Source organism: Siniperca chuatsi, linkage group LG19, assembly GCF_020085105.1.
Source record: "Siniperca chuatsi isolate FFG_IHB_CAS linkage group LG19, ASM2008510v1, whole genome shotgun sequence".
Lineage (NCBI taxonomy): Eukaryota > Metazoa > Chordata > Actinopteri > Centrarchiformes > Sinipercidae > Siniperca > Siniperca chuatsi.
This window is the reverse complement of record NC_058060.1, coordinates 23,261,151-23,281,703: the sequence shown is the minus strand read 5'-3', so window position 1 is coordinate 23,281,703 and position 20,553 is coordinate 23,261,151. Positions and strand designations below refer to the sequence as shown.

The following is a 20,553-nucleotide window of genomic DNA, read 5'->3' as shown; positions in this document are numbered from 1 at the left end:
AACATTTGTTACCCAATTTTCCACATTGTCTCACATCGTTGACCTTTACCCGTCAAAACAAGGTGGAAAGTTTGACTTTTGTGTCAGTCAGTGGTACGAAAAACACCGCCATAACTCAAATGTATGGAAATGAAGCTTAAATGAACTTGCTGACCTGCAGCCTCTGTTTCACCGTTCTCTTCTGGCCCTTATCTTTTGATATGATTTCAAAATAAATGCCACATAGTTAAAAAGCCTTAAAATCTGGAGGTTCAGATGGACCAATCAAAAATAAGGTCATATGTCAAAGGCAGTATTTATCGTGTCTACTGATGAAGATTTAGTAATAATAAATTTTAATATCGCTAGGCCTTGTAGGCAATGTGAATCATTACACTGAAGTTGACATACAAAGTGGGAGCAGAACTGAATTATGGCAATATTGGATATTTATGTGATTTTTGTATCAATGTGATGAAATGACTTGACTTTAACTCTATTTTAACTTATCGAAAACAGGCATTCTTATCTGGTTTTTTACCCATAAACTGTCTCTCAATTGATTTTTTCCTGCAACTTTATCATATCATGGTATTGTTATTATTATTGGTATGTGCTGATATTGCGATATAAAATTACATATATCATGAGAGAAGATTTTATCCAGATTACCCACATAAAGGAGTCAAAAGTGATGTTTTTATGATGGAGATTCTTAACTTTCTTTATTTTGGCAACACCTTTGGTGTTAAATGGTCACTGCAGTGGTCTCACCAGAATTCTCTTGTCTCAAAAACTAAAACCTTTTAACTTAAAAACTCTTAAAGTGGAGTGACGGTGCCACAGTGGAATAGGATGGTGCAGCCTAATTGTTCCATTCCTTTGGTGTTTACATTCACTTGTCCAGCACATTTATATTAGCATCAGCAGGGGAGGCAGCTAATGAATAATCGTACAACTTGCTAGTTCAAGAGAGAAAGAGAAACATATTTTTATGTTAGAGTGCTTTTCATCAGTTGAAGCCAAACACACTGTTTTCAGCTAAGAGACTTTCGCGTTGTGTGTTGAGCCAAGCAAAAGCAATAATTCTGTTTCTTCTTCAGATTTTGTTGTTGTTGATGAAGTTTGAGTTTCTGTGGGTAGTTGTGCTGTTCTCTTTGTCTATTCAGCCAGTGTAGCTTCAGTTACTAATACTTACTAGTTCTTCTTCTTCTGTTTATTACAAACCAGAAATTAAAACACGTCACTTCCTGTCTGCCAGAGGGTTTTTCCCGGGAAAAGACCTTTCTGACACTTAATGTTTGGAACAGTAAATTCAGCAGTTTGGCTCTGTGTGGTGTTGTATCAGTCAGTGATGGACAGTAGGACATTTGAGACCCTTTTAAATAGCAAAAAGATGTGAATTTTTATCCTAAATCTTCTATGTACTGTATAGGTACCACAGAATAAAGTAACACCATACCTTCAAGAAAAATAAAAGCATGAAAACATTTAAAAGATAGTAAATCTTTCACATTAACGTCCTCGTCCGTATCAAATGTCCATACCAAGTCAACATGTTGACTTTTAACACTAAAAAGCCCAAAAGCTTATTTTTCCTACTGTTTTTAACATCTTGCATATCCCTATATCTCCACAAATGTCCAATTATTTATATATTTGACCTCTAAACACACCCTGAATTTGTTGCTGCTCTCCAGTGAACCCCTTGTGTCTCACACAACTTTTAACAACTTTGAAAAAGTAGCCTTATTCTTAGACTGACCGTGCAAGCATTTTTAGAGCACATCCAAAAGCTTTACAAAGTAATTGTCAAGCTGAATGATGGTTGGATCAGACACAAACATAAAAAAGAACAAGGCTTGAAATAGACAGTTTAGTGTGAGCAGTAATGTCTTTTCCCCCCCAGACGTTAAGCGCAGCATGTAGTCAGCATGTTATTAGCAATGTACTGTGCAGTGAGGCGGGCTGAGCCTATAAATGGATCCTGGTCCTGTGTGCTGGTTCTTGCATCTGCAACATCTGGCCTCAATCTGGCTCCTACGCCCCGTCGTCCCCCGGGAGACACTCTCCGCTTAGGTTTCACTGTGCTCCACCGCTACGCCTGCAGGGTCTGCTGGGGGTAACAGAGCCGGTGAGCATTGTGTGTGTGGTAAAGAGCACAGAGAATATGTGAGGGTCAATGAGAGCATCCTCAGTACAAGCTGGAGAGAGACATAAACATTTAAATAAATAATAATTTTTTTTTTTTCCTTAACCCTAAAATAGGTCTTTACCTTCTGAGGACGAGCTTTTGGCCCAGAAATGGGATTTAAGTCCCCATAATGTGAACAGATTTTAGTCCCCACATTGTGGTTAATACAGGCTCAAACACACACTCTTGAGTGTATTTCTGAACGGCGGCCAAGTTTTGATAGGGATATGAAGACGAGAACTGACCGACTCCCCCGCAAAGTTGACTCCCTCCCTCCTCAAGCGCCTTTCCAAACTTTGTCTTCCACTCCCCTCTGCCCTTGTTCTTCCTCTCTCTCGCTCTCTTTGTGTCTGTCTGCCTCTTTCTTTGTTTTCCTTTGTCTGTTTTTCTGTCTTTCTTATAACATTTCTCACAGGCTCTTTCCATTTGTCTGCCATTCCTTCTCTCTGCCTCTCAAATTGAAATTTTCTGCATTGTCCATACGTAGGTAAAGTATTGCTAAAGCATGTTGTTGTTGTTGTGAAAATAGGTGCGTTTCCATCCACCTGTTTTTGTGCACATTTCCAATTCGCACATAAAAAAACGCAGACAATTCCACAAAAAAAACTGAAAATATCGATAAAAAAAAGTTTTTACGCTTGGCTGAGGTGGAAAAGTCGGTTTATTGATAAAAGCAAAGTGCAATGGAAACAGACTTAGCGAATAAATCATGAATACATGAAACAAACATCATGTTTTCTACTTTTCTTTCCCACCATTTGAGGTTTGACAGGCGCAGTCTTGTTGCGCGGTCTTCTTCTGCAATGGTATAATGGCACCGGACTAAAGTATTTACGCCACCTACTGTTTATCTCGATGAAGCAAATCCTAATATTTGCATAACAGCAATGGATGCAAATGCGCATAAATTCGCATTTTCTTCTGCAGATTTTCTGACAATTCTGTTAAAATTTGCACTACATTTGGATGGAAACCCGGCTATTATACGTATAATAATTCAGAATGCAAGAATTATTGTTCATTGGGGCTTTGGCTACAAACGGGCATCCAGGTGGGTCAGCAGTCCTTTGTGTACGCAGACCGACAAATAGCTGTACACTTGTAGAGGAATGATGCCATGGTGTTGGGGTTGGTGTAGGCCTAGATATCTCGCTGGAGTTGTTTATTTTCGGACCAAATCCAGCGTTAAGAAAATACTACCTCTAGCGTTGAAGACAAGATGTTGGCAGAACTGCATCAGGGTGGACTTTAATTGTTTTTAACTGACAATTTGGATGCTTTTAGAGACAGGTGATGCATTGAACAAGTACTGTGCTCAAGGCAACGTGCCATTTTTCTCTTTACTTTCTGTTGTTGTTTTTCTTTTGCAGAGTTTATGACCTTGTTTAATGATGTAGAGTACTGGCAGTCAAGGAGACTTCAAAATTCTCCCTCAGCTCAAATCAGTTTTACTGACATGAACGCTGATGTCAACATTGCCTTATGAAGCCATAAATCCAAATCGATGGCAAAGAACTTCATCATGGTTAACACAGATAAATGTGTGTATTTATCAGTCTATTAATCATGTTTAGTCACATTATAGGGACCTGATTTTGAGACCAAAAGCTGGTCCTCACAAGGTGAACCATTATGGTTTAAGACTTGGTTTTTGGTTATGTTAGGTGAGTTTAGGTTACGGTAGGTATGTAAGCAGTGAACGCTCTACATAGTTCTAATGTTTGTGGAAAGATTATTAATATAAACATAGTCATTATCTATTAAAACAATAACTGTGAAAACTAACATGCTCTAAATCTAAGTCTCTCTCTCTCTCTGAGTGCTTGCCAAGGTAAACACCCTGCTAACACACACACACACTCCCACACACACACACACACACACACACACACACACACACACAGTATTCATTTATCCCTCCCATTAGAGAGAACACAGTACCCAGAGCTGAACAATATCACTGATGTATGGCCCCAACACACACACTCCCACACACACACACACACACACACACACACACACACACAGTATTCATTTATCCCTCCCATTAGAGAGAACACAGTACCCAGAGCTGAACAATATCACTGATGTATGGCCCCAACACACACACTCCCACACACACACACACACCTCGGGAAGCGAGAGGTGGGACAGCCAAGGCGGCCAATGGGCAAACAGGAAACTTTTGGGGACTTTCCAAAGTTTCCTAACTTTTTTTGGCTCCACTTGCTTTTGTCAGATTTTTTTTATGTTGATTTTTTTTTATGTTGACGTGTGTGTGTGTGTGTGTGTGTGTGTGTGTGTGTGTGTGTGTGTGTGTGTGAAAAGTGCAAAGGTTGAGGCTGCTCGCTCACTGCTTCATTTCATTTTAGAAATCAAGACTTTAGAGACAAGCGGGCGATCGAAGAGAGAGAGAGAGAGAGAGAGAGTGTGTGTGTGTGTGTGTGTGTGTGTGTGTGTGTGTGTGTGTGTGTGTTTTCATGTCCAAGGCATTTACGTGCCTGTGCGTGTGTGTAAGTTTTTTTTTGTGTGTGTAAATGTATGTCATGGTCTAAGTGTGCATGTGTGTGTGTATGTGTGTGTGTGACTTTATCTACACTACATGGCCAAAAGTATGTGGACACCACTGTTTACATACTTCTGAGTTCTTTTGGTCTGGTTCTGTTTTTCACAACCGTATCGCAAGAACGTCGATATTGAACAATTCTGCGAAACCCCGGATTACATCTCATGCCAGAGGTTTTAAAATTCTTGTTGCCTACAGTATCTGCACATGGCAACTACAGCGTGGTTAGGGTTTGGGAAAAAATTATGGTTATTGCAGATCAACTACAGTTATGGTTAGGCCACTATAACACTTGGTTTTAGTGGCCTAAAAGTTAGAGAAAGCTCATGGTCACGGTTACACAGTTAAATAATTAAAAGGTGAATGTTAATTGCAATCTGTGACGGGACGCAAACTCCTGCATCTCCAGCATAAAGGTCAGACTCATTACACGACCTTCACACCCTTACTTTCGTCCTTGCCATATATAGGGACTACTTCCTGCATTGGTACTGAACATTGACACTGGATGTAAATCGTCCTATATGGACATCATTTCTAGGGAGACTGGACTGGTTTTTCGTGGTTTGGTTCTAGGCCCCCCTAGGAGGATCGCTTGGATTTGGTTTTATTTAGATCTTGGACTGAGAGATGTGGATATACTCCGGGTTTTGGCTGTGAAACACAATGTTGTGTTATCTTTGAGATCCCTTTAATGTGTCTCACCGGATTTACAGGACTGTTTTTGCTGTAAATAAAACTTTGATGGTACTGCAGATGCCATCCAGTTCATAAAAACTCTGCTTCGGGGTTCTGGAGCGTTTCATAAATATCTTCTTCGTCTTCTTCTCCACAACCCCATCGAACACCTTTGGGATGAACTGGAAGGTGGACTGTGAGCCAGACCTTATCACCCAACATCAGTGTTGGACCTCACTAATGCTCTTGGGGCTGAATGGGAGCAAATCCCTGGTTTTAAAATCTGGTGGAAAACCTATATATATATATATGTATATATATATATATATATATATAGCAGCAGATTAATGCCCGTGGTTTAGGAATCACATGTGTCCACATACTTTTGGTCATGTAGTGTGTGTGGTTTTGTGTCCATGACTTTGTGTAACATACATAATGTGTCCTTGTGCAGTTTTCTCTTTCTCCCTACCAATCTTTCTCTGTCCTCCCTCCCTCTCTCTCTTTCCCTTCTTGCAGTCTCACCCTCCCTCGCTCGCCCCCACCCTCCACTCCACCTCTTTCCAAATTGTCTTACACTCCCTTCTGTCTCTCTGCCTGTCAGGAAGAAGTGAACAATATGACCTTTAGTCGCAGCGATAACATTCTCCCTCATGAATTCCCCGCCGCTCCGGCTTTCCTTTCACATTCTCACCGGTTTGTTTTCGCTCCCGGCGCCTCTGTGTTCCTAAGAAATGATCATCTGGGCACACTGTGATTAATGAGACGCACCAGGGGGTAGGCAGGAAGTCAGGCCTTCACGGGGTCACACACACAGATATACATACACTAAATATACATTCACACTGCGGCTGAGAGTGTGTCACCACTGTTTTTATCTTCTCACGTGTGTCACAGTCATACCTGACGTGTGAACAGTGAAAAGCTGCATGAAGTCGTGTTTTTTTTAAATTCCCTTCTGGGCTGAGTGGAAATGTCTGCAAATGAGACCCAGAGGTAGTTCCCTAATTGTTTGTGTAATTTACACATCTAAGTGGTCAAAATATCAATTTACCAATAAGTCCTCCAAATTAAATGATGTATGGTTATGGTTTGGTTAGGTTTAGGCAGAAAAACTACTTGATTAAAGTTAAAATCATGGTTGTAAGAAACAAATATTGACCGTCTGTAAGAAATGGAAAACAAATGGTGGTCAGTCAGAATACGTACGACCACAAGAAGTCGCTTTTAGCAAAATGTGAACATAGTAGGTCATTTTAGGCATTTAAAGGACAGCTGAGGACTAGAGCTGTTAAGCTATGGACGAACAAATCTTTGACACAGAATCTTCAAACTGAACTGACTCTACTTAACGAATCGGTAGCTGTTAGCAGTGGAGCTCACTGGTGACTGAGAACACGTGACGGTACGTTACTTCCTCATTAAAAGACACAGAAAGCCACAGAAACAATCATAATGTGATTACTCTGTTGCAAATAAGTGGCTGCTGATAAACAGTGCTTGTAGTTTTGTACTGAACTGAATGTAACAGCTTCAACAAGCAACAGATTGAACGTACTACTGAACTGAAGACAGTCGGCGCCAATCTGCACCAAATGTTGCAGCTGTATGAACGATGATGCGTTCACTTACTGACATACGTACTGAAGTACATTTGAACGTTAATGCGACCACTTAGCTTACAAAACAAGGGATCAAACTACATAGTCAGTGACTACGAATCTTTGAACCGAACTGGACTAAATAATTCAAATCGGTAAAGTGATTCGCAATTTCCACCTCTACTGAGTACAAAATGTGAAAGATGAAATGTAGACTCGGTGCACACAAATCAACCTGTAATACCCCGTAATGTGAAGGGATTAACACGTCCACACCGCAAACAAGAAGAAACACGATGGGGACTATATGTCTGGCTTTCTTTATTTACTTTTTCAATTCTAAACTTCATGACATCGAGTTAACGACGACCACCTCAGTGCCAACACCTCGTAAAAGTTTTGTGGTCCCGTGATATTTCCTGACTGACTGTTCCCATTCCACACTACATACGTTTAGTATGTACTATATTATTTGTCAAAGTATACTCTTTGTCATTTGTGTACAAAAAGAAAAATCAACATACCTTTAACATTTCATACTAACAGTAAATGATCAATCAAACTAAACACCAATGACACTTACTTTTTTGTTTTCTTGGATCTTTCTGTAGCTGTCATCACCAATTTACTTTAATTTTTTGCAGCTGTGAGCATTTCCTTTGTTCATCATCATTGCAGGCTACAACAGCACGCTCAAAAAACAACCATTTTTTAGTCTGCATTCTGCCATATCTGGGTATACGTATTTATTTCTCTTTTTTCAGTGTGAAAACTTAACATGCTCAAAATCTCAGGTGCTTAGATGTAGAACAGAATTAGGACACAAGTTGTGAGTTGAAGAGGAGGCCCTGAACGCACCATTTAAGAATTGACCAGTGGATTATGGGATACCAAGGGCGGTAAAGGTTAAATCTACATTTCTCAGACTCTTTTTAAAATGTGACTTGTTGACCTATTATGATTTATTCCATCTTGAATTGTGGACTTTGAAGAATCCCCCCTCTGATCTGCGAGCAAATTGCATGCTGGGATAAGCTCTCTGCTCTGCTGTGACTCTAAATGGGATTAAGTGGTTATGGAAAAAACAACGGCTGAGTGGATACTCACACAGAGCTTGCACTCAGTTGTGCAGCCTGTTTGGCAGCAGGCTGCAGTGTTGCTTCACTGATCCACCACCCACACACACACACAAACACACACACGCAGTTTTTGGGGTAATCAAGTCCTGATGGGCAATCGCACACTAATCAAGTGTGTTAGATCTGAGCAGACAAACAGTGAGCGTGCCCTGTGGCGCTCCAGATGCAGGTCTGATGATGGAGGTTCAGCTGCTAATGGCACGTAAACACACAAAAACCTGTCTGTCGGGAGAAGCATGTTCCTGCTCACCTCTCTGCTGCCATTTCTGATCACATGATCTGACAGGCATGTTGCATTCTGTCACGCAATCATCCGAAGGGTTTGGTTTCTGTTTCTCTGCAGGCTTTGACTTGACGAACAAGTGCTTGTGAGAGGAAGAGAAAAGAAGCGAGGGAAGACAGAGACAGAAAGCCAACTTGTGTCTTTGACATCCAGTGAGAGAGGTGAGGAAACCAAGCTGGGAGTAAAACCACTTTTTCACAAGATGGAGAAAGTCTGGCACAAATCTTTCGCTCTGGGCGTGTTTTTATTACTCTCCAATATCACAGGACGCCAGATCACAGGCATAAATGCAAAAAAAAAAAAAAAAAGAGCTTGAACTTTGAATCCAGGGATTAAAAAAGCATTGAAGTGTAAATCCATCACAGAAAAACCATCCAGTTTTATGATGTTCATAAGCTGAGATAAAACAAGAATGAAAGGAATAAAGACACATGATTCATGTGATAAATTATATCATCACTTATTTACAACAGCTGATTTAGTGTTGGGAGGCTGGTGTCCAGGAGGAGGATTTGGCACCATCTCCCGTCTCAGACTTTTATTTTGAAATACTGACCCATAAAAACTCCCCGAAAATATTTGATGACACCTGTAATCTATAAATATGCATATGTATTATATATATTTATATTTATTTAAAATTATATATTTTTTAAATACCAATGGGAATTAACAACTTAGTAAACTATAATAATTTAATAACTAATCACTATGTTTATGAAATACTATATTTTTAATATCTATAACTAATAATTATAAATGGCGACATAATAAACTATAATTTAATAAGCTGTTTTTTTAAATGGAATTGCTGTATTTGTAATAATTAATAAATGAAATGTACTTTTCAACTACAACTTAATAATTAATAACTATACTTACTATATTTTAATACCTATAATAACCATAACTACTAACTAAACCCTTTCATGCATGAATTATGACAACCTTTAAGTGTTTTTATTACTCTTTAGGCATGAAAAAAGTAACTTAATTTTGTTTAAACATGCATTTTTCAAGGAGTTTTTCACATGTCCACTCGGGTGGACAGCATGCGTTTGAGTTTTCAACTGTATTTAAAAAAACAATGAATAAAATGATATATTATGTAAAAAACTATAAAATAATGTATATTTTTAATGCTGGAAAACTAATGTGTTCACATATTTTATTGCTCAATACAATGCAAAAGCGTTGAATATATAGATATATATTCATATTTTTATATATATATTTATATAAATATAACTTTCACTCACATAATGGAATTAATCTGCACAAAATATTGTTTTTGTTACAAAGTTACATTCTAATAACATAAATCAATTGATTTACAGCCAAGAAGTTACTGCAGATGAAGCATTTTCAAGAACAAGTTGCAGTAATAGTATGAATTGTAGTAATATAGAATATAACTAGCATTGCATGATGTCCAATTTAGTGGACAGATGATTAATCGTAATTTCCTCCCAATATAAAATCAATACTTGGACATTTTAACAGTTATATTACTCCTTAGTTGTTACTTGAGGTTACCAGATTTTATTTACCTGCAAGTGTCTCTCTCTCATTCTCTCTCCATATATATATATATATATATATATATATATATAATGTGACTTTTTCACATGTTAAATGGTGATTAGAGCTGCAACTAATGATCATTTTTCTTTGAAACATAGCTTTTAAGCCAACATGGAGGAAAAGTCCTTCAAGACTTAAGAAAAAAATGGAAATTTGAACGTCTACAATTCCATGACAACTCCATCTGCTGAAGAAGATCGTGTGATATGATGACATGAGCTCCCGAACAGCTACTAAATGAACCTCATGGTGAGATTGTTTTCAAAGCAGTTATTTTCATTATTGAATAATCTGCTGATTATTTTCTCAATTAATCATTTAGTCTATAAAATGTCAGAAAACAGTGAAAATGTCCATCACTTGTGCTTGTTTTGTCCGACCAAAAGTCCACAACCCAAAGATATTAAGTTTACAATGATCTTAAAACAGAGAAAAGCAGACAATTCTCACATTTGAGCAGCACATATTGGGCTTTTTTTTTTTTGGCATCAATTTACATGTGCTTATTTTTTAAGGGCAAAAAGAAAAGAAAACATGGTTCCATTTGCAGAAAAAATAAGATGTTTGGATAATATTTCACTGTATATTTTTTTTTACAAATATTCAGCACCATACAGAGGTTACCATAAGATTTCATTAATACATAAGATTTGAGAGTTTTTTTCTTTCTCAGTCATTTGGACAGATGTTTAATGGGTTTAGATATACAGTACGCAGTAGCACTTTACATATTTAATTTAGCTTATTGTGACTAAATAAACACTCTTGCTTTAAGCTCTAGTCTTATATCAAATGGCAAAGGCTCTATTAAAAGCTGAGGACCTTCAGTATGGCTACCAGAGCTCGCCCTCTACAGGCGCTGCTGCATATCGCCTGCAGCTCCTCTTGTCCTCGTAATCACAGTAAAACACTGTCCAAAAATGTTTCACACACATGTGCACTGACAGAAAAATCCCCCCAAAAACCCACATGATAATACACAATACAGTACATTATTTAAAAAAAACAAAAAAAAAAAACATAAGGAAAACAAGAAATACTGTGATCCTGCTCCCTACATACCACTAGAGTTGCCACAGAAGCCAATAAAACAGCTACTTTATGCGATTTATTAGCGCTGCAGGAGAACATCTGGGGACAGTTCTGTATATTTGCTTGGCTGAAACGACCTGTTACATAACCCACCTTGCATTAAAACCTTAATTATACAATATTAAACTGTTTAATGCATAATTTCACATACAGCATTAAAATTACAGCACTTAGAAACATTCAAAAGTCTTTCTCTACAGTCCACATTGCCTTGTCTGATTTTAAAATCCATATTTCTTATTTATAAATGACTTATTTTACTATACGTGAATATCAAACATAGTCACTTTTTACTAGTAAGTGTACAAAACGCGTGCGTATGGAATTTGAATTGCTCACAGAAATCCACACGTTAGGAATAAACTGTCTGGAATCATTTGCCTTTAAGAAAAGAAAATCGCTCAGTCTCCTGACAGCCAGTGTTACAACTTCACCATTTTCTTCCTGAATAATGTGAAGCCCTGTAATGACCACACTCGCTGCGCTTTGGCTCGCTGCGCTTTGGGCCGGAAGCCAAAACCGAGTCTGTCTGACGCTCGCTCTCGTCGGTTCATTATATTACTTTTGGGCCAGCAGTGGTGGGGGAGGGAAACACGATAGTCCATTTGGGATCACTTCTCTCGTGGTGATACAGTAATTCTCGCATACATTTCACAGCTATCATCATCATCATCATCATCATTGCATTGGCCCTGCAGTACAGTGGTCATCAGAAAGTGAAGTTACAGAGGGTGAGGGATACTTTCAAACATACAATATTGCACAATCCAGTGAGTATACACAGATGTGAACTCTGGCATACTACCACACACACATTGTAACCTTGACTGGCCTGTTTTGTGTGTGCGTGTGTGAGCAGACTGTTTCAGTGTCTCAGTGCATCTTAAAAGAATAAAAGCTGAAGAAGAACATCTGAGTGACTTTGACCTCTAAAACTAAAACTAGTCATAATATTAGAAGCCCGGCCGTCAGGCAGAATATTCAAGACTCATCATTTCCAGTTTTTACAGAAAGATACTGGAGCAGATTGGTTTGAACTGATTTTATCTGAAGAGGAACTTATTTCCCCAGATGTTTCCCCAAACGTTTTTGGATGTTGTCCTGCTTCAGTTTATAGTATTCAAGAACGAGTCAGAGAATGACGACAGAAAAAAACTGGGGAGAAAACATGAATGAGCTGTAAATTATCCCTCAAACACATTAATAATCAATACATGGAGAAATTACAGTGTTGAGCTGCGAGTGGTATTTCCAAACTCTGATTTTCACCCAGACTTTTGTATTATTAATATTTTAAATACTAAATTTTACCTGTTTATTATATTCCAAATAAACTAAAATGGCCACTGAAAATTCTCAATTCAGATTTGTTGGCTGGTTGCTATTCATTTCTTGTAACGAACAGCGTAACTAGACACCTACGATGCATGTGAATTTCTCCATACATGTGTGATGAAACATGATTTGTAAGGATTTTAAAACAAATGGAGCTCAAGAATACTTTTCCTACAATTAGCTATTCAGTATTGAATTCTGGCGTATAGAAATTTCATTTCAGGAAAATCAACAACAAAAAAGTGAAATTGAGCAAATTGGAGTTTTAAACATGAATAAGGTTTTTATCTGGATGCTCTCACTTTTATTTAATCACTGATACTATTAGAAATAGTACTGCTGGAGATCATCCCATGGTTTACATATCAGTTATAAACATGTACTTTGTTTGACATGTCGTCTCTAGTGTTTTAATAATGTTTTATTCTACACCTCGTTGGCCCTAACATAAACTCCTGGATTTTGTTTCTCTTAAAAATAAGTATACAGTCATTCTCCAAAAGGCTGCATTGGATTTATGGCCTTTGACGTAAGCGTGAAAGCGTTATACTTCCTTTGGTTACATTTGATTGGAAATGTTTTGGTTTCAGGGTTCAGTGAGGACGCTTTGTGGTACATTTGACTCTAGACCTGCAGGCCCAGTGATTTTCAGCTACACTGCGTTGATGTACTTGCTTTTAAAGACGTGTTTGAGAAATAATCACTACACATCCACAAGATGAAATTAAGGACATGGACGGTGGGAGCAGAATGTGAAGTCAGATCAGCAGCAGACTCAATGGTGACAACAACAGTGAAAAGTTTTGAAGAGAAACTAAAAGAGCTGCTGTTTTGTGATCTTAACATTAAAACTAACCTCCTTTGGTGTCACAATGTTTAGTCATGTTTCAAAATCAGAAGTTCTCAAGATTTTCTGGTGTTTGTCAGGGATGATTCGGCCCTGATTTGCCCCCTAGTGGATATATCTTTGAATCCTCCAGGTGCACACTAAGTATGCAGGCGAGTATGTGATCGCATTGCAGCCACTTACATCTACACGTACATGTTGGTAAAAAGCAAGTATATCAAGAGCCTTGGAATTTGATTTGTTGGTTCGGTTTCCATGTTTTTAAAGTTGACGTATTGTGCAGATCCTCTGATCCAAAGCAGCTGATGTTTTAACTTTTGGCTGGTGTCTTGCTCAGGGCACTTTGCTGCTGACAGACACGGTAGATTAAACCTGTGACCTTCTAGGTTACAGGTCTGATTTCTGTGACATTTGTGATTACCAAAGACATGAGGAGACATGTCTCTGAAGATCCAACAAGAAGTACCAGACTTTCTGCTCCAGGACATCTTTGGTGCCACAAACGAAGCGCTTTGACTGTCTACAGATTCTGGTCCAGCCAGTGGATGTAGTTGTTCATGCTCCTCTGTCCAACACTAGACATCATTGGCAAGAACGCAAACACCATGCAGCCGTGAAAACCGTCCTCGTAGTGATCATTGGTCACTGTGACGCCGGCGTCCTGCAGGCGCCTGGCGTACATCAACCCGTCATCCCTCAGCACGTCAAACTCACAGGTCATCACGTATGCTTTAGGCGTCCTACCCAGAACCCCCTGCTCTGCCAGCAGCGGCGCCGCCCTCACGTCCATGAGCTCCGGTACCTCGCCCATCACCCCCGGTGATCCCGTTTCTCTGACAACCGGCCGGAAGTGCTTCCTGCGTTCAGCTGGGACCAGAGCAGTCCAGTCCAGCTTGGAGCGGGTGTCGGCGCTGATGGCCGGCTGGTCCAGGGAGCTGTGGTTGTTAGCGAGCAAGAGGGGCTCCAGGGACGAGTCGGCGCCCAGGTACTGCAGCCAGAAACGAGCCATGACAGGCCTGTAGAGGATGGGCACGGCCTGGTTCTGCTGGTAGGACGGGGTGTAGAAATCGAGCGCCTGCAGCACGGGGTAGATCAACGCCTGGGCCTTGAACTTCACTGTCAGACTGGGATCTGAGCTGAGCTGTGGACACAGTCAGGTTTTAGATTATAACACAGCCGATATGGGTTTCTCAGAGCCAATATTAGCTTGAATAGTTAGGTTTTAACTGAAATAGCTCACTGCTGATAATTTTTAATCAATATTTAATATATTCAATATCTTTAAAGCCATTTTGTGATTACAACATCTTTTAAATTATTCTGATGATTTATGTTGGTTTTGTTTGTTAGACAAATCGGTGCCCTTCTGTGTGTTGCATTCAGCAAATTCATCTCAGTGTCCCTTGGATCGATGAAGGGAGGGTAGCAAAGTAAAAAATGTTTAAAATTCTACACATAGTGCCTTTTAACTTCCTTCTTTTCATCCGCTGTCTTGTTGTCAGGGTGTAAAATGCCTCTGAGGTATAATTTTTCACTGAAACTCCTCGCTGAAACCCAGACTAATGACTAATGAAGATTCTTGGAGTGCTAGCAGTTTCTGACTGAACTAACCCACATTTCGACCCCAGCTGGTGTCAGACAGATTCTAGCCTCTCCTGAGAGTTTCCCCTGTCTGCACTCTAATAACAGAGCCTGGCTGATTAAACCAGGCTGAACTGCTACAAGACTCTACCAAACAGAATATTTGTTTTCATCTGGCTATCACTGTATTTTGCATACAGGATCACTACTACCAGCTCATGAGCTATCTGGTGAGCTGCCACTGAATACCTCTCTGTTATGCTTTTAGATGAGCAGTTAATTTAAAAAAAAGTGAAGTGTTAAAATCTAAATATGCAAAAATCTGACGTGTGTGTGTGTTCGTTATTCTACCTCCTGTGCCACGGCGGCGGCCAGGTTTCCTCCGGCGCTGTCTCCAGAGACACACACCCTCTCTGGATCAATGCTGTAGCGTTCTAAAACCTGAGAGGACAGGAAAGCCCGTGACGCCGCTAACGCATCGTGGTACTGATCTGGGAACACCGCCTCTGGAGCAAGACGGTAACTATAGCAACAGGACATCATAGGAAGACAAAATTATTTCTATTACATAATACTCTGAAACATGAATAAAAGCCAGGACAGTGTTGGCACTTCAGTCTATCTGTTTAAGTGATACAGGGCCACTAAGAAGAAAGGCTTTTTAATTTTATTTGTTTTATTGTTGGCTTAAATGTATTTTCTTCCAGATTTTACATTATGTCCCCAAATATCTAATTTCAATTCTGATGTAAGTAGAAACTGTTCACTATCGATTAACTGTAAACAATATTCTTTGAGCAAGTAAAGCTCAGATTATGCTTCATATAATAAAAAGTGAAAAAACAGACAAAAACAAAATAAGCTTGACCCCATTAAAGTTATTCATAAAATTAAATTTTCATTTTTAAATTCAGGTTTTCTCCTTTTTCACAAATTCATTTTATCAAAAGGTAGGTATATAAAACTAAAATAAGAATAAAAGTAAAAAATAGAAACTATACAATTAAAGACAAAATTACAAAGTAAACTGACGGTGGTGTGATTAACAGCAGCAGAGTCAGCAAGTCTATATGTAAACAGCATACAGCAGACTAATATATAATGATACTTGTTTGGCTGTATTAATATAGAATTATAATAGAAATATAATATAGTGTATAATGTAATAAAACAGTATTAACATAATATAGAATGGGATAGAAGATATAGTGTCAGGTGAATGTAGTGACATAGTAAGCAATATAACACAGAATATCAAATATAAGTAATATAATATATATTCAATAATAAATATAGTATAATATATAACAAAATATATAATCGGTCCACCTAACCTATCTCCATGACAACTGGACAAACTCCATCCGGTTGTCATGCTGCTATTTTCAAGGTCACGAATGAACGTTCAAGCTCAACAGTTTTTCTCTTGTTTTGTAAACACAACTGAAAATAATGAGCCACCTTTGGCTTTTTATTAGAAATCAGAAATGAATATTAGATTGTAATGAATGAATAAAAACCCCCAGTGAAATTGTAGTTTCTGCTTTGCTGAAAACAAGAGAAAACAATGACTCTTTTGTGTGTTTTAGAATTATTTGGCTGTTACTTAATTTACTGACATCAATCTTGGGAGATAATCAGCAAAATATCAATAACTAGTTGTTTAATTCCAAAATGCCTTTCTTCTAAATTCATTAATTTGCTGTAATGTGACAGAACTTACTCGACCGACATGACGACAGAGTCCAGGTCCTCCGCCATTTTCCGACAAAGACGGTCGTATGATCGCATCCCTGTGAAGCAGGTGGACTCGGTGAGTGATACTGATATCATGTAAACAATAATGTGAGTACTATATATCATATTCCACAGTGATGAATGTTAACCCAAAATGTTGACTTTCGTTTTCTCCTTTTAGGCTTTTTTATTAGACTCACCTGTAGATGAGAATGAAATGCAACTACAACTGTGGAAAAACAAAATATAAAGTCTTTCAGAGTTTTAAAATCAGCACTCACGTCCGCTGCCAAGGGCCCATCCTCCACCGTGGAAATATATGACTCCCCTTTTCAGCTGCTTCCCCCCCTTTGGCTGGAAGACCCGGACGGGCACGCCGCCCAGCGTGGAGTCCGTCACGTGCACGGCGGGGCAGGAGCGAGCCTCAATCACCTCCACCCAGGACACCACCCTGTTCAACAGGTGGACCCGATGGCACACACCCAGTGCGTGAGCCACGTCACTCTGGAAATATAAACATGCTTAGAGAGAGGTTTCTATACCTGAGAGGACACAGCTTCAACTCCTGCAGTTCTGCTGGGGGAACAAAAGACACTGAAAGCAACATTTTTTGATAGAAAAGAAGTCTTTAGGTGTCAAAGCAACTTGAGGAAATGTTTAAGAACTAGGGGTTTGTTTTCTTTGAGTGTCTTCTAGCTGTATAAACGTTTTAATAAGAGGTGGAAGAAGTACTTAGATCTTGTACTTTAGTAAAAGTAGCAATACCAAATACTCTGTTACAAGTCATGCATTCAAAATATTACTTAAGTAAACGTACAAAAGTATATAAGTAGATAAGTATTAGCATCAAAATATACTTAAAGTACCTAAAGTAAAAGCACTCATTATGCAGACTGGCCCATTTCAGAATAATATGTATAATATATTATTGGATTATAATTATTGATGCATTAATGTAGGTATCACTTTAATATTAAAGCTGGTAAAGGTGGAGACAATTTTAACTACAAACTTAACTACCTCGGGGATCAATAAAGGTTTATCTTATCTTATCTTAAATTATGATGTGATATTATAGCTTAAGATAAAACTTTATTGATCCCTGGAGGTAAATTCAGGTGTCATAGCAGCAACAGCAATGAGAATGAAACACAGGAGAGGTACAGAGTAAGAAAATAAAAATAATATAAATAAAAATAAAGATAAGGTAAAACGCTGAGCTGCTGGCCCTAGATATCGGCACTGGATCTCTGAGTGAGCGCATGAGTGGACATATGCGCAGTCTGTCAATAAATAGTATACGAACATGAGTGAATATACAAATGAATGAAAGTATGAGTCCATGTGCAAAGTGCGCCAGAGTACGTGCAGGATTCAGTAGTTTATGGTCCAAATTAAGTAACGGACTTAAAGTTCTCATGTGGGGGTGAAGCCTTGGTTGTGGAGCCTGATGGCTACTGGCACAAAGGACTTCGTGGTGTGGCGAGGAGGGACGAGTCTGTGGCTGAACGTGCTCCTCATAGAGGGGATGGGAGGGGTTCTCCAGGATAGTGTCCGGCTTCTTACTCATCCTTCCCTCCGCAAACGCCATTTATTTGTTGATATATTTTGATTTGAGTTAATCACATAAATGTAGTGGAGTATAAAGTACAATATTTGCCTCTGAAATGTAGTGGAGTAGAAGTATAAAGTAGCAGAAAATAAAAATACTCGAGTAGAGTACCCCAAAATTGTACTTAAGTACAATACTAGTTAGCTACATTCCACCACTGGTTTTACCCTAAAACTTAGGACTTATATCTTGATATTTATTTGTTTGTAAATCAGAGGTGATCACTCTCTGAAGCCTCTTCCTGCCATTATGTTGATTAAACTGATTAACATTGGAATAAGGTGGAAAGGGAATACACCCAGCAGTGCTGCAGGGAAAGAATGAGCAGGGCGTGAAAACCTGTGCGATGAGTGTGTAAAAAGCTGTCGCACTGCAATGACGCATAAGATTATAAGATTTGGGTGTGTGAGCTTGCCGTTGCAAGCGTAAGAGCAGCTTAAGTTAAAACTAACATGTTATATCAGAGCTGCAGCTCTGTTACGTGTGCACAGGGCCGATGCCACATGCTGTCTCGAACAGGTACAGGTTAAAGGGCGTTCAGCAGCAGGGTCAAAGGTCATTTTCTTGTTGCATCTTGCAGCTGTGGGTTCAGTTGTGTACCTGCTGTATGCTGCTTGCCTGGTGTCAAGTTACCGTTACAGCACCTGACCTGCTCATGTGACCATAAGATCCTCGAGTATATTCTGTTCGGTTCAGCTCTAGCATACCTGAATTTGGTCTACTGGGAACTCTGGGATCTTGCCACTGTCCTGTGTAAAACCAAGTCTCTCCAAAATGTCAACTTTTCATGACCTAAGAAACGTGTTTTCAGCTTTGTGATAATGCATTTTCCAATGTGTTTTTAAACGGCTTATTTAGCTTTGAAAGTCCGAGAATTTTCTTTACCCATAAAGGAACCCTTTGGAGAGACGTGGTTTTCACTGGACATATTAATATATATTTATTATCTTTATTATACCGTATCCTCTAATTCCCAGCCCAGTTGTGCTCTAGTCTGTTCTTTTCTATTATAGTATAGTATATTGTATTTTGTTCTATTCTTTTCTTCTCTCGTAGTACTTACTTATATTATTACATTGTACTGTACACTTACTTAGCTTTATACTTCATACCCACTTGTACTTATTTTGATTAGGTGTATTATAGTGTATCATATTTCGATTTGCTTGCAGACTTATTTATTATTATGTCTATTTCTATTCTATTAGTACAGTGAGCAGCTGTAACAAAGAGTTTCCCCTCAGGGATCAATAAACTATTTCTGATTCTGATAGTATGTCACAGTATATAGTATTTTATCCTATTATGTTCTGTTCTTTTCTAATTTACCATAATATAGGATGGTACAGTATATAGTATTATATTTTATTGTATTCCAGTCCAGTCTGTTCTGTATTTTACTCTATTCTACTCGGCTCTGCATTCAGATGTTTTATTCTAATTGAATCTGTTATACTAAGTTTGACTGCAATCTGTTATTATGTTATATGTACTCAATTTAATGATTTCAAAATATATTCTGTTCTTATCTGTAATATCAAATTCTATTCTCTTCTATATCCCTTCTCTGTACTAAGTTATGCTATTCTATCTATGCTATGCTGATATTGCTATTATTGTGTGCTACTACATGTCACCTGTGACTGTTTTATGCTATTATTTTCTATATTTTACAGATATTCGTAACACATTTTGTCTTTACTTATTTATATTCTGCCGCAACTACCCCCTGCTGTCATTTCAAAATAAAACTCTGTTTTTCTCGTGTTTTCTCTTGTTTTCCAGCCCTGACAGCTCTCCGCTTCCTCTCACGTTAACCTGTCCTGCTCTGCTCTCGTGTCGGCGCATCCTTCAGCTCTCACCGCCTGCATGAAGCTCCGGAACAGCGCGTCCAGCAGCATCAGCTTCCACGGCTCGCTCACACCGCTCGGTAACGGCAAATAGACGTAGTAGGCGGCCGCCGACATCAGCACGGCTCCGGCCAAACGGAGCCTCATCGCGGCGGACTATACCTGCTTAAAGCCTACAGTTCATACGGGATTACCTTCCCCGGTCCCAGGCGATCGGTGGCTCCGCCAGGGATCGACGAAACACGGAGGAATGACCTTGATTTCAAAATAAATGCCGGGTTTTAGGTTTTCGGTCGATCTCATAGTGGCGATGGCGAACAACATAAGAAAATACTCTTATTTTGAAATCTTGTTCGAGGAAGTAGTGTTTACATTGCGTAATGTGGCTGCTGACGGGAAGTGTAGTTTTTCTGATAGTAGAAGTAAAAAACAATTTATATACAAATAAAAATGCTGACAAAAACTTTTGTCCGAC

The 20,553-nt window shown here is 38.9% G+C and overlaps 1 protein-coding gene and 1 long non-coding RNA gene across 8 annotated transcripts in view; one reads left to right on the top strand and one right to left on the bottom strand.

Annotated features, from left to right (window-relative positions):
- Nucleotides 1–20,147, top strand: part of LOC122866218 — a 24,004-nt gene extending 3,857 nt beyond the window's left edge. For 6 of the 7 annotated variants that reach the window (XR_006375652.1, XR_006375649.1, XR_006375653.1 and 3 more), the window contains 5 exons: nucleotides 8,501–10,273; nucleotides 15,255–15,398; nucleotides 16,596–16,692; nucleotides 16,798–17,101; nucleotides 20,014–20,147. This is a non-coding gene — a long non-coding RNA (uncharacterized LOC122866218). The remainder of the gene's footprint in view (nucleotides 1–8,500; nucleotides 10,274–15,254; nucleotides 15,399–16,595; nucleotides 16,693–16,797; nucleotides 17,102–20,013) is intronic. The other variant, XR_006375651.1, reaches the window with a different exon arrangement.
- On the bottom strand, nucleotides 10,471–20,553 carry LOC122866215 (neutral cholesterol ester hydrolase 1-like). Its single transcript, XM_044175566.1, has 5 exons — nucleotides 20,091–20,553; nucleotides 16,898–17,120; nucleotides 16,603–16,672; nucleotides 15,231–15,402; nucleotides 10,471–14,439 (listed from the first exon to the last, which is right to left on the bottom strand). Exons 1-5 carry the CDS (start codon nucleotides 20,223–20,225, stop codon nucleotides 13,819–13,821), a joined length of 1,221 nt encoding a protein of 406 aa, XP_044031501.1. The 5' UTR covers nucleotides 20,226–20,553; the 3' UTR covers nucleotides 10,471–13,818.